Source organism: Schistocerca cancellata, chromosome 2 (assembly GCF_023864275.1).
Source record: "Schistocerca cancellata isolate TAMUIC-IGC-003103 chromosome 2, iqSchCanc2.1, whole genome shotgun sequence".
In the NCBI taxonomy this organism is placed as follows: Eukaryota; Metazoa; Arthropoda; class Insecta; order Orthoptera; family Acrididae; genus Schistocerca; species Schistocerca cancellata.
In genome coordinates, this window is record NC_064627.1 from 706,726,865 (window position 1) to 706,739,981 (window position 13,117).

At 35.0% G+C, this 13,117-nt stretch overlaps 1 protein-coding gene across 1 annotated transcript in view; it reads right to left on the bottom strand.

Moving 5' to 3' along the window:
- The window catches only part of LOC126162501 (juvenile hormone esterase-like), a 132,952-nt gene that overhangs the window by 25,136 nt on the left and 94,699 nt on the right, over positions 1 to 13,117 (bottom strand). Inside the window, exon 7 of the mRNA XM_049919049.1 lies at positions 2,715 to 2,887. Coding sequence (XP_049775006.1) covers positions 2,715 to 2,887 — 173 coding nt within the window. The remainder of the gene's footprint in view (positions 1 to 2,714; positions 2,888 to 13,117) is intronic.

Consider the following 13,117-nt stretch of genomic DNA (forward strand, 5'->3'; position numbering starts at 1 on the left):
TGGCTTCATGTGACTGGTGGCCATATGAAATAATTTAGTAATATGTTTGTCCTCAAATTCATATCTGCAGTTAGGATCATTGGGGATTTTGTTACAAGGTGCCCATGTGCCTGGTCTTAATATGTCATAGTGAGTAAACCTTCAAGTTTCTAGACCTATGTTTATTAGGATCATTTGGTTGTTTCATTGTCCTCTACTCATCCCTTTCATTTGTACCTGTAATAATCATTCACGCTGAGAAAATATGGCATGTGTCCATACCTGTGAATCCAGATGTAAAAATATGACAAATATCCATGGATGAAACTATATGAAATTAATTTTGTACACACTGGAAAGGTACTTCTTAAAGTACCACAAAGTCTAAAAGAGCTGCCAGTTGACAAATTTAAAATGGTAATAGGAGCTTCACTAAAAAATGAACCATCTATAATACTGAATAATTCATACATAATTCTTTAATTGATCTAATAATTTAAACAAAAATGTGAATCAAGTGCTATATTTATGTGTAAATTTTTATATGTAAGTGGTGTAGTATGTAAGACAAAATTTTCACATTCAAGCAATGTAATATTTACGTTAAATTTTTGTATGTAACTCATATGTGTAAATTAATTATGTGACTGAGTGCAACTTGTCTTTATAGGAATCAGTTGCATGATGATGACATCTCATATTATGCTAATACTGTCTCCATACAGGTTTGATTGGATTTGAAATGTATTTAAATTGATTACTCTACACTATATTTGTTATCACATTATCAGACATAAGACATAACTTTTCTATGCTGACTTTTTCCCCATTATACTCCCCATTTGTATATAAAATGATTTACAGACTAAAACATACAATAAAGTGCGATACTAAAGTATTACAATTAGTGTAACTTATCAGCCAGGACTCTATTAGTATAAATTGTGGCAGTCGCATTAAACTGTAAATGCTTATCAGTGATAGGTGGAGATACACTATCTGATGAAAAGTATATCAGCACCCTTAGCGATATAATGTGGGGTGTGTCAACCCTTCACTTTCATAATGGCATGAACTCTGCTGAGGACACTTTCAATGAGATGTCTGAATGTCTGTGGAGACAGCAGTCCATTCTCCCTCAAGAGCCAAGACCAGAGAAAACAGTATTGTTGGATACTGGGGCTGGAGTGCAGTCTATGCTCTAACTCACCCCAAAGGTGTTCCATTAAATTCAGGTTGGGACTCTGGGCAGGTCAGTCCATTTCAGGAATGTTATTGTCCATGAGCCATTGCTTCACAGATGCTGCTTTATGAGGATGCATTGTCATGTTGATACAAACATTCATTGTCTATGAACTGTTCCCCTAATGATACAGTACACAATGCTGTAAAATGTCTTCATATCCTACAGCATTTAGTGTTTCCTTAAGAACAATAAAGGGACCACATCCTAACCACACTATAACATCACCTCCTCCATATTTCACTGTTACCACTGTACATGATGGCAGACAATGTTCTCCTGGCATTTGTCAAACCCAAACCAAAAATGTTCAAATGTGTGTAAATTCCTAAGAGGCCAAACTGCTGAGGTCATTGGTCCCTAGACTTACACACAACTTAGACCAACTTATGGTGCTAAAAACAACACACACACACCCATGCACGAGGGAGGACTCAAACCTCCAGCAGGAGTGGCTGCGCAATCCGTGACATGGCGCCTAAGACCGCGCTGCCACTCCAGGCAGCAATCTTTTCTCTCAATTCATGAGCACCTTTAGCATTCCCTATTCCACCAAAATGAACCTTTCCTCATACAGAAGGATTGGTTTGCAGTTATCCTATCTTGACATTCACAGTGTCTAGACTTGTCAAATTATGACGAAAATTATCATTCCACATAAGAACATAGAAAAGATGACACAAATGTTTAGAAAGAGCTGTTTCTTTAGTTGGCAGAAGAGACGATAAGACTGGAGAAAATGAAATTATTCAGGAATAAAAAAGGATTTAACATTCATACAATTTTGGAATGTCTTTCTTACCATTTCCTTCTTCATATTTTTCTTAGCTAATTACGTACAGTCTCACTAACCACAATGCATGCCTTTCTTTAGTTAGACCATTGTTTTGAGCATATCTGATACCAACTATATATTTGTTCAAAATGTCCCACAAACATGCCGCAGGCAGTTTAACATTGCATTAATTGTGTCATAAAATTATGCATCTTCTTGTAAAAATAGACTGTGCAAGAGGAGTGATTTTTTTTTATATAGAAGACTATGTGATATAGTAGGCTATGTGGTTTAAAGAAAAGGAAAAAGAATTCTCAGAGAAATTTTGAAAATAATTACATTCTAGCTGCCATAATTTACATAAGTAATATAGTTAGAGATTTGGAGAGTAAAAAATGTACTAAATGGACTGTAAAAATAAAAAAATAAAAACAAGTTATGTGCTAATATCAGCCAATGATAAATATTATAATTCTTATATTCTACAATTTTTTCATCTTATTTTTGTCTCTAACTTCTCTGATTTAAATGTTCAGCTCCAATGTTGAATTTCTTATCAGTACTTATATAATTATTCTGTCTTAACTACAATTTCTAGTCTAAGACATCAAATACAAACATTAATTACACTGATATGTCATCTGTTGTGCTGAATAGTGAGGAGTAATACAGTATTACAAATTATTTTTGCATGTACACTGAAGATATGGTACTTACATTAAGCAATATATCAAGTGTGGACTCTGATACCCTTTCATTTTTGAAGTAGAAAGTTCTTATAGCTTGAGATATAGGTGTAACATCCTTTATTTTGTCAGCTATGTCAGTGGGTACAAGGTACTTGAAATTCTTATCCAGGAATGACAGTACTTCAGTTTTTGCTAATATGTCTGAAAATAAAAGAGCAGCATGTATACTAATATCTACCTTAAATTTCTTCTCTCTTATTATTCACGAAATATGTAGAATATAAACAGTTTAGGAAATTATATCAAATGGATTTTTTAAAGGTGATCTTGAAATATTTATTTAGGATAGTTTTTGCAACTGCAACAATGAAGAGTATATGTGTTCATCAAAATTAGATAACAAACACACACATACACACTCATGCAAATGCAACTCACTCACTCACACACATACACACACACACACACACACACACACACACACACACACACACACACACACACACACACAAAACTGCCGTCTCAGACAACTGAGACCACAGTTGCCTGGAACTGCAGTCATGCATGTGTGAGTTGCATTTGCATGAATGTGTGTGTGTGTGTGTGTGTGTGTGTGTGTGTGTGTGTGTGTCATCCAATTTTGATGAAGGCCTTACTGGCTGAAAGCTATATTTGTGACAGTCTTTTTGTTGTGCTTATCTGCAACTCAGCATCTCCATTATATAGTGAGTAGCAAATTTCCTTTTCACAATATTGTTACATTCCATCCTGGATTTTTCATTGTTTGAAGATTAGAGATATGGTAGATGAAGGGGGGACAGTGGAGAAAGGGGAAAGAAAATACCAACATTTAATACAATTTTGATGAATTCTGCACAGCTTCACAAATAATAGGTGTTGCACACACAATATATCATCATAAGTGCCTAAAAATTTTGTTAAGGTACTTTTAAGCAACCAGTCCTCAGAAAGACACTATAACTGACTAATTATGGAAAAACTGCAATAAAGTACACAAAGGAGTTACTGGTTTTAATTATTGTTTTCCTCTTCCATGAACTGCTTTCTCCTCTGATCTGTGATCCTAAAATACCTTCCCCTAACCCTTAAATCCTCTATGTAAAACATTGACCTCGCCCTTGGTGGGGAGGCTTGAGTGCCTCAGCGATACAGATAGCCGTACTGAAGGTGCAACTACAATGGAGGGGTATCTGTTGAGAGGCCAGACAAATATGTGGTTCCTGAAGAGGGGCAGCAGCCTTTTCAGTAGTTGCAGAGGCAACAGTCTGCATGATTGTTACATTAATCAAAATGGCCTTGCTGGGCTGATACTGTGAATGGCTGAAAGCAAGGGTTAACTACAGCCGTAATTTTTCTCGAGGGTATGTAGCTTTACTGTATGGTTAAATGACAATGGTGTCCTCTTGGGTAAAATATTCAGGAGGTAAAATAGTCCCCCATTCATATCTCCATGTGGTGATTACTCAAGAGGATGTCATTATCAGGACAAAGAAAACGGGCATTCTATGAGCCGGAGTGTGGAGTGTCAGATGCCTGAATTGGGAAGGTAGGTTAGAAAATTTAAAAAGGGAAATGAATAGTTTAAAGTTAGATATAGTGGGAATTAGTGAAGTTTGGTAGCAGGAGTAACAAGACTTCTTGTCAGGTGAATACAGGGTTATAAATACGAAAACAAAACGTACACTTAATAATGAGAAAAAAACAGGAGCATGGGTAAGCTACTATGAACAGCATAGTGAATGTATTATTGTAGCCAAGATAGACATGAAGCCCATGTTGTAATGGAACATATTTAAGGCTTTACTGTACCGAAGTATGCGATACCCTCCAAATTCAACCAGTTTAACGAGTATTTATGATTATAGAAAAGTTATTGTGTATGTTGACAATGATTGCATAACATGTCTGCATAAACAGTCAACCCATTAAATTATACTGAATAACTGACCCACACAAAAGTTTATATCACTTGATCACTGATACAGCAAATGTCATCATGTAAAAACACTAAGTTCATCTTAAATAATTAATATAAAGTACGAAAAATAGTGGCCAACTTAGGTATTTTGGATCTCCTTAAATAAAATTCACCCAGTGAAACCTATTTGTTCACTAGGAGCGTTTTCACTCAGTATTCACATAAGCAATCCTATTTTAGACAAAAACCAATGTAATTCTTAATAATTCATGTTACTTACTTATTTATGCAAATTAGAGAAGTCAATTGACAAACTTCTAAAAAACGGCCTTTTTGTAACAGAGAATTATTCTGTCAAGTCAACAAATCTGTCTGTCATTTTAATAACATGTTAAATTACGTCACTCGATGCAAATTAATAACTTTTCTGCACAAATTATGATAACAGATGTACATGTGACGTATAAACTATATCTCTTTTTAGTAGTTCTTTGACAATGTTATAAATACAAGCTGCAAGAAGGGTCGAGAGGCAGTCAGAATGTCACTTTGGTAAAGTGTGTTTGTGTGTTATTGTTTGAGATGGATAAACAATGCAAAAAACATGTAACGGAAGTACTACTTTGTGTTGAGTCTTTGGTGGACAGTGGAATTAAGATGACCACCAGAGTAATAAATATTTGAAGTTTACATATTTGTTGGTTTCACTCGTTCTTTATCATCAAAAGCACATAAAAAACATGGGACCTCATGTTTTTAACCCTAGACAACCAGATTTAGAGCCAGCATCAACATCGAGACACAGCAGCGATCCAGCAAGTAGCAGCGATTACCACAACACAATGAATTTTAATGGCGCCAACCTAACATCAAGTGCTAACAAGCTCCATAAATGGGAGTGAAATAGTGCGATTATAGCAATTAGCTTACAAAAGTGGGGGCTCAGCCGGGATCTTTAAGTGCATTGATGATAATAGTGCAGCGATAAATTTCGTAAGTGCTTAGCATTCCAAAAAAGTTTATTTGTGCAGTGTGGCAACAGTGAAAATATGTCAAAAATAAATAAATAAATAAAGTGTGTTAGTGCGACTACCAAAAACCATCATCACACCGCTCGGAAGATTAACGTCTGAATTATGTGAATGGAATTCATCAATCAAGACTTCAGCTTCGATAAAACTGAATATAAGTGAAGAAAGCCAGCAAGAACACCGATCACGACATCATAGCATAGCTACATAAAGCAAGGTATTTTGTTGTTGTCATTTAAAATAATTAATAGTTAACATGTCTCTACCTGAGAGTGTTGAGATCGTAGGAAATGTAAAAATTGAACCAGGGGATGGTGAACAATTAAACTTAACAGAGTGGCTAGCAGGGTTTGCAACTCAAATAAGCTCGCAACTTAAACAATCAAGTGAACAAGTACGTTTGGATTTTAAACAATCAAGTGAACAAGTAAGTTTGAAACTTAAAGAAAACACAGATAGACTGGATAAGTTAAGTTTGGATTTTGATCTATTAAGTACTCATCTCAATGAGAAATGTGAGGAAATTAAAACTACCCTCAGTAAGGACACTAGAGAACAGTTGATACACTTCAGAAAAGAATTTCAAGTTAAAGTTGAAAGCTTAAATGAAAACATACAAGCTAACACAGACAGCATTGCTGTCATCTATAACAGAGTAGATACTGAAGCTAAAAGATTAGATCAGAGAATAGACAAAACATCAGAAAACCTTAAACATGAATACAACCTGTATACCACTAATGTAGATACAAAAGTAGAAAATATACACACTAAATATACACAATTGGAGGACGCATTGATGTCCAAACAAACGATTTACAATCAAAATACAATGTATGGGCACATCCAAGTGAAATGCTTTCCTGGTGAAAATCTGCACCCTATTGACTTTATTCACCAATGTAAGGATATGTTTGTTGTAGGAATGTCGGATAACATAAAAATTAAGTTAGAAAAACGGTTTCTAGAAGGGGAGGCCCTATCCTGGGCAAATGAGAATAATGATTCTTGGAATACTTTTGAAGAGTTTGAAGCTAAATTTATTTGCAAATTTTGGTCACAATCCATACAAGCCAGATTAAAGTCAGAATTTCTAAATGGACCAGTGTATAGAGGGAAAGTAGGGGGAATGCAAAAATTTTGCAGAGATCAATTGAAAAAACTTGCTCACTTGAATAACTCTTTTGATATTATGACACAAATTGATGTTTTAAAAAGAAGGTTACAAGAGAGACTGCAGTGGGAATTGGTCCATGGACCAGACGATTCAATGGAAGAGTTCCTGAAATTTGTAGATAGATTAGATAGGGCCTTGGAAAGAGAAAATAACCAAAGTTTTGGCTCTGGCAACAACCAGTATGGGGGGTGGAACAGGAATGTAAATAGAGATTATTATGGGAGGAGAGACTTTGAAAATTCTGGAAATAATGCTCCAAATAGGGGAGATAGGAGATATGAAAATGATTTCAGAAACAATACACAGGAGGGAGGATGGAGGAGAGATAACAGGAATGATAGAAATAGGTATTGGGGAAGAGAACAAGATAGAAGGGGGTTTGCTGAAACTAGTGAACAAAACGACAACTACAAACGGACAGACCGAGGGAACCAGCCGGGAAATGGTGGACAGTCCCACTAGATGTCCGTAGTTTTGGGGCTAGACAATATTATGACAGGACAACACATAACCGAAACTGGAAAAGGAGAGGATACAATGTGAAGAGTAAGTACCATGAAAATACTGATGTTGTTAGAATGAATAAATTAGAATTTTACTATGAGTAAAAGTGATACAGTTAATAAAAACAGTGTTCAAGCACTGAGTAAAAGTGATACAGTTAATAAAAACAGTGTTCAAGCACAGGTAGTTAGTGAAAGTGCAGAAGTTGAAGGTATTGCAGAGTTCCATAGTTGGGCTGAAAAAGATACTGGTGTTAATAACAAGTCAGACACACCACAAATAGAATCTATTTTGGGGGGTTTATTTGATAAGAAGGGGGATGATGAAGTGTTTAATGGAGCCAAAGACTCAATTGCTGAGATTCAGATACATAGGGGGGAAACTGAAGATGGGGTTGTTGTGGAGGAGGAGGAAGTAATAGAGGGACATTTAAATAATGATCCTAAATCAAGTGATGTTATTGATGAGAGTGTGGAGGAAGAAATAAAAGTATTTGTAGAATTAAAAAGTGATTATGTGGTAAAGGTAACTGATGTGACAAACATGGGTAATAATGAGGTTAATTTAACTGAAATGCAGACTAGGGAATGTGTATCTGAGTACAAGCTATTGCCTATTGGGAACTATGAAACACTTATCTATGAGAATGGTAATAATAATAATATTAAAGAAAACATAAAGGGGTGGAATGTAAATGTGTGTTTTCAAGAAAAAGGGGAAAAGGTTTTAGAAGTTTTGTGGAACAACTATGGAAACTGTATAAACAAAGATGCATTTTGGAAAGAATTAGCAAAGGTAAGTGCAACCTTGTATCCTACATGGTGGACAAGAATCCATAGTGGACTTTATAAAAAAGGGGGTGAAAACAGTAGTTTGTTAAGTGACAACACAGTGTTAAAAGGAACAGATGAAAACAAAGGTTTATGTTTAAATGTCAATGCTTTGCAAACAGAGAGGTGTGTGTCTAAGTGTAGAAAAGAGACATTAGACTTAGGAACTAAAGAAATTGAAAATGATCTATTGTTTGAAAATACTGAAATAGACAAAGATGTTGAGCTAGGTTGTCCATATGTTAAATTAATCATTGACAAGTGGGAAGGTAGAGTGTTAGTAGACACAGGAAGTCCTGTTTCTGCCATCACTTCTAGACTTAGAGATAAGCTCAGAAATTGTCAACATTTTCCTGAGTTGCCAGTTGTTGGATTAAAAGGGAAAGGAAAAGCTACACAGTTCAAACCAGGGGACCTTGTACTCGTCAAGACACAAGAGAAATCAAAATTATTGTCAGCCGAACTTAAAAAGTTTTTTGATATTTACATTGGTCCATTTGAAATAAAAGAAAGCCCACATCCTAATGCGTATAGACTTATCTTTCCCAGATCAAGAAGGTTATTTGAATTAAGAAACATAACTGAATTGAAACCATATAAAAATGATTAACCACATTTCCCTGTTTGAATACAGTTACTTACCCATTTTCCCTAAAGCATGTTATCAGCAAAGTTTTTACTGGGTGTGTCAAATAGCAGCTACCACTCATGCTACAGACCCTGGAAAAGTTCCAGATCTCTGAGAGAATGTTTTTATATTTTTTATTGTCACTATTGAATATTAAATTTTGAGACATCTTCTTTACTTGCAACTGGCAAGAAGGTGACAAACATTTATTACTTTCCTTTTGTATTGTTGAATATGGGACATACTTGCACCAAATAAAAGACAATGAAAAAATTGTTGTGCAACACCCATCATTTTGTTACTATTGTGTTCTTAGGCATAAGATTTGTGTACAGTTTTCTACAGCTAATCAGATGTTCACCAAGTTTGATGTTTGTGTTATGTTGTGACCAATTTAAGTGTCCAATTATTGTATTAATATGTTCTTGTACTGTCTTGACTATGTGTCTCAATGGGAGACAAGTTTTTTAAATATTTCCTTTTTTTTCAAATGCATATTATTTTCATACATGTGACTTCTCTAGTGTTTGTGTTTATATATATCATGTCCATACTTATAATTATGTTCTTTATTTTCATTTCTTTTATGTGGCTCAAAAAGAGCAGACAATTACAATATTTTCCTATGGACATATGACCTGTCCATCTGTGTAATATATTTATGCTCCTTCTATTATCTTGATTAATCTGTGACTCAATGAGAACTGACTTTGAAATAATTTACATACATTGTTTATATATCTTAAAATCGCAGGTGATATATTTGTGTCTGTTTTTGATCATTTTCCATGTGGCTCACTGGGAGCAAAGATTAACATTTTTTTTTACTTTTATATATTACTAAATATTTTTATTATGCTGTCATACTGAGAGGCATAACACAAAGTGCATTTGAAACAACACAACTAAAATATTTGCAGGAAAAAGTCATTTTGAAACGGTGTAACGGTCATTGCATACATACACATTATGCATAGTTAAACAAAAAAAATTATTAAAGTAGTACTTTTCCAAATTTTAACCATTTGACACATTTGTCCTAGTCGGCTAATATCATTAACATTCTGTAAATGATATTACCCGATTGGGGTATTGTAACGGAACATATTTAAGGCTTTACTGTACCGAAGTATACGATACCCTCCAAATTCAACCAGTTTAACGAGTTTTTATGATTATAGAAAAGTTATTGTGTATGTTGACAATGATTGCATAACATGTCTGCATAAACAGTCAACCCATTAAATTATACTGAATAACTGACCCACACAAAAGTTTATATCACTTGATCACTGATACAGCAAATGTCATCATGTAAAAACACTAAGTTCATCTTAAATAATTAATATGAAGTACGAAAAATAGTGGCCAACTTAGGTATTTTGGATCTCCTTAAATAAAATTCACCCAGTGAAACCTATTTGTTCACTAGGAGCGTTTTCACTCAGTATTCACATAAGCAATCCTATTTTAGACAAAAACCAATGTAATTCTTAATAATTCATGTTATTTACTTATTTATGCAAATTAGAGAAGTCAATTGACAAACTTCTAAAAAACGGCCTTTTTGTAACAGAGAATTATTCTGTCAAGTCAACAAATCTGTCTGTCATTTTAATAACATGTTAAATTATGTCACTCGATGCAAATTAATAACTTTTCTGCACAAATTATGATAACAGATGTACATGTGACGTATAAACTATATCTCTTTTTAGTAGTTCTTTGACAATGTTATAAATACAAGCTGCAAGAAGGGTCGAAAGGCAGTCGGAATGTCACTTTGGTAAAGTGTGTTTGTGTGTTATTGTTTGAGGTGGATAAACAATGCAAAGAACATGTAACGGAAGTACTACTTTGTGTTGAGTCTTTGGTGGACAGTGGAATTAAGATGGCCACCAGAGTAATAAATATTTGAAGTTTACATATTTGTTGGTTTCACTCGTTCTTTATCATCAAAAGCACATAAAAAACATGGGACCTCATGTTTTTAACCCTAGACAACCAGATTTAGAGCCAGCATCAGCATCGAGACACAGCAGCGATCCAGCAAGTAGCAGCAATTACCACAACACAATGCATTTTAATGGCGCCAACCTAACATCAAGTGCTAACAAGCTCCATAAATGGGAGTGAAATAGTGCGATTATAGCAATTAGCTATATCTACAACCAGGCGACCGTTACAATGTCTACCACAGTAATACAAGTTTATATGCCAACTAGCTCTGCAGATGATGAAGAGATTGAAGCAATGTATGATGTGATAAAAGAAATTATTCAGATTGTAAAAATGTCTAAGTAGGGTTGGCCAGACGACAAATGTAAGGATGTAGAGGCATATAAAACTAAGCGTAAGATACATACTGCCTACAGGAAAATTAAAGAGATGTTTGGAGAAAAGAGAAACACCTCTATGAATATCAAGAGCTCATATGGAAAGCCAGTTCTGAGCAAAGAAGAAAAATACGAAAGTTGGAAGGAGTATATGGAGAGTCTATACTTGAGGGATGTAGATGAAATGCAAGATGTGTGAAGAATCTGACAGAGCACTGAAAGACCTACATCAAAAAGAGGGCCAGGGAGTAGACAATGTTCCATTAGAAGTACTGATAGTGTTGGGAGAGCCATGACAAAACTCTAACATCTGGTGAGCAAGATGTATGACACATGCAAAATACCCTCTGACTTCAAAAAGAATACAATAATTCCAATCCCAAAGAAAGCAGTGTTGACAGGTGTGAAAATTAGTGAACTATCAGTTTAATAAGTCACAGTTGCAAAATACTAACATAAATTCTTTACAGATGAATGAAAGACTTGGTAGAAGCCAACCTCAGGGAAGATTGCTTTGAATTCCACAGAAATGTTGGAACACATGAGGCAATACTGACCTAACGACTTATCTTAGAAGATAGATTAAGGAAAAGCAAAGCTACATTTCTAGCATTTGTAGGATTAGAGAAACCTTTTGACAATGTTGAGTGGAATATTCTCTTTCAAATTAAGAAGGCGCAGGAATCAAATAAAGGGAGCAAAAGGTTATTTACAGTTTGTACAGAAACCAGATGGCAGTTATAATAGTCAAGGGACATGAAAGGAAAGCAGTAGTTGGGAAGGGAGTGAGGCAGGGTTGCAGCCTATCCCCAATGTTATTCAATCTGTATAGTGAGAAGCAATAAAGAAAACAAAAGAAAAAGTTGGAGTACGAATTAAAATCCTGGAGAAGACATAAAAAAACTAAAAACTTTGAGGTTTGCCAACGACGTTGTTATTCTGTCAGGGACAACAAAGGACCTGGAAGTGCAGTTGAATGGAATTGACAGTGTATTGAAAGGACGATATAAGATGAATGTCCACAATAGCAAACTGAGGATAATGGAATGTAGTTGAATTAAATCAGGTGATCTAGAAATGGGTGATGCTGAGGGAATTAGATTTGGAAATGAGACATTTAAAGTAGATAAGTTTTGCTATTTGGGGAGCAAAATAACTGATGATGGTTGAAGTGAAGAGGTTATGAAATGTAGACTGGCAATAGCAAGGAAAGCGTTTCTGAAGAAGAGAAATTTGTTAACATTGAGTATAGATTTAAGTGTCAGGAAATCCTTTCTGAAAGTATTCTTATGGAGTGTAAATAGACATGTATGAGAGTGAAACATGGATGATAATTAGTTTAGACAAGAAGAGAATAGAAGTGTTGGAAATGTGGTGCTACAGAAGAATGCTGTAGATTAGATGGGTAGATCATGTTACTAATGCGGAGGTAGTGAATAGAATTAGTGAGAAGAGGATTTTGTGGCACAACTTGACTAGAAGAAGGGATTGGTTGATAGGACATGTTCTGAGGCATGAAGGGATCACCAATTTAGTATTGGAGGGCAGCGTGGAGGGTAAAAATTGTAGAGGGATACCCAGGAGATGAATACACAAAGCAGATCCAGAAGTATGTAGGTTGCAGTAGTTACTTGGGGATGAAGAAGCTTGCACAGGATAGAGTAGCATGGAGAGCTGCATCAAATCTGTCTCTCGACTGAAGACCACCACAACAACAACCCCTGAATACTGCTATGTTTTTCAATTTCTCCATTTTTTAGACAAAGAAGTTCTTCCTACCACAGGTAATGGTTTTTTCTCTACAGTCCTCATGAGAATCATTTTATAATTACTCGATTATGTAATTATTTATTGTTACTTTTATATGTTGTATTTTTTGTAATTAGTGACACTTGCCTAATTATGTGGACATGGGAGGAGCTGACTGAAGTTCATAAATAGCAGAATATGTTATTGATAATATAATCTACTCACCAAGCAGTGGCA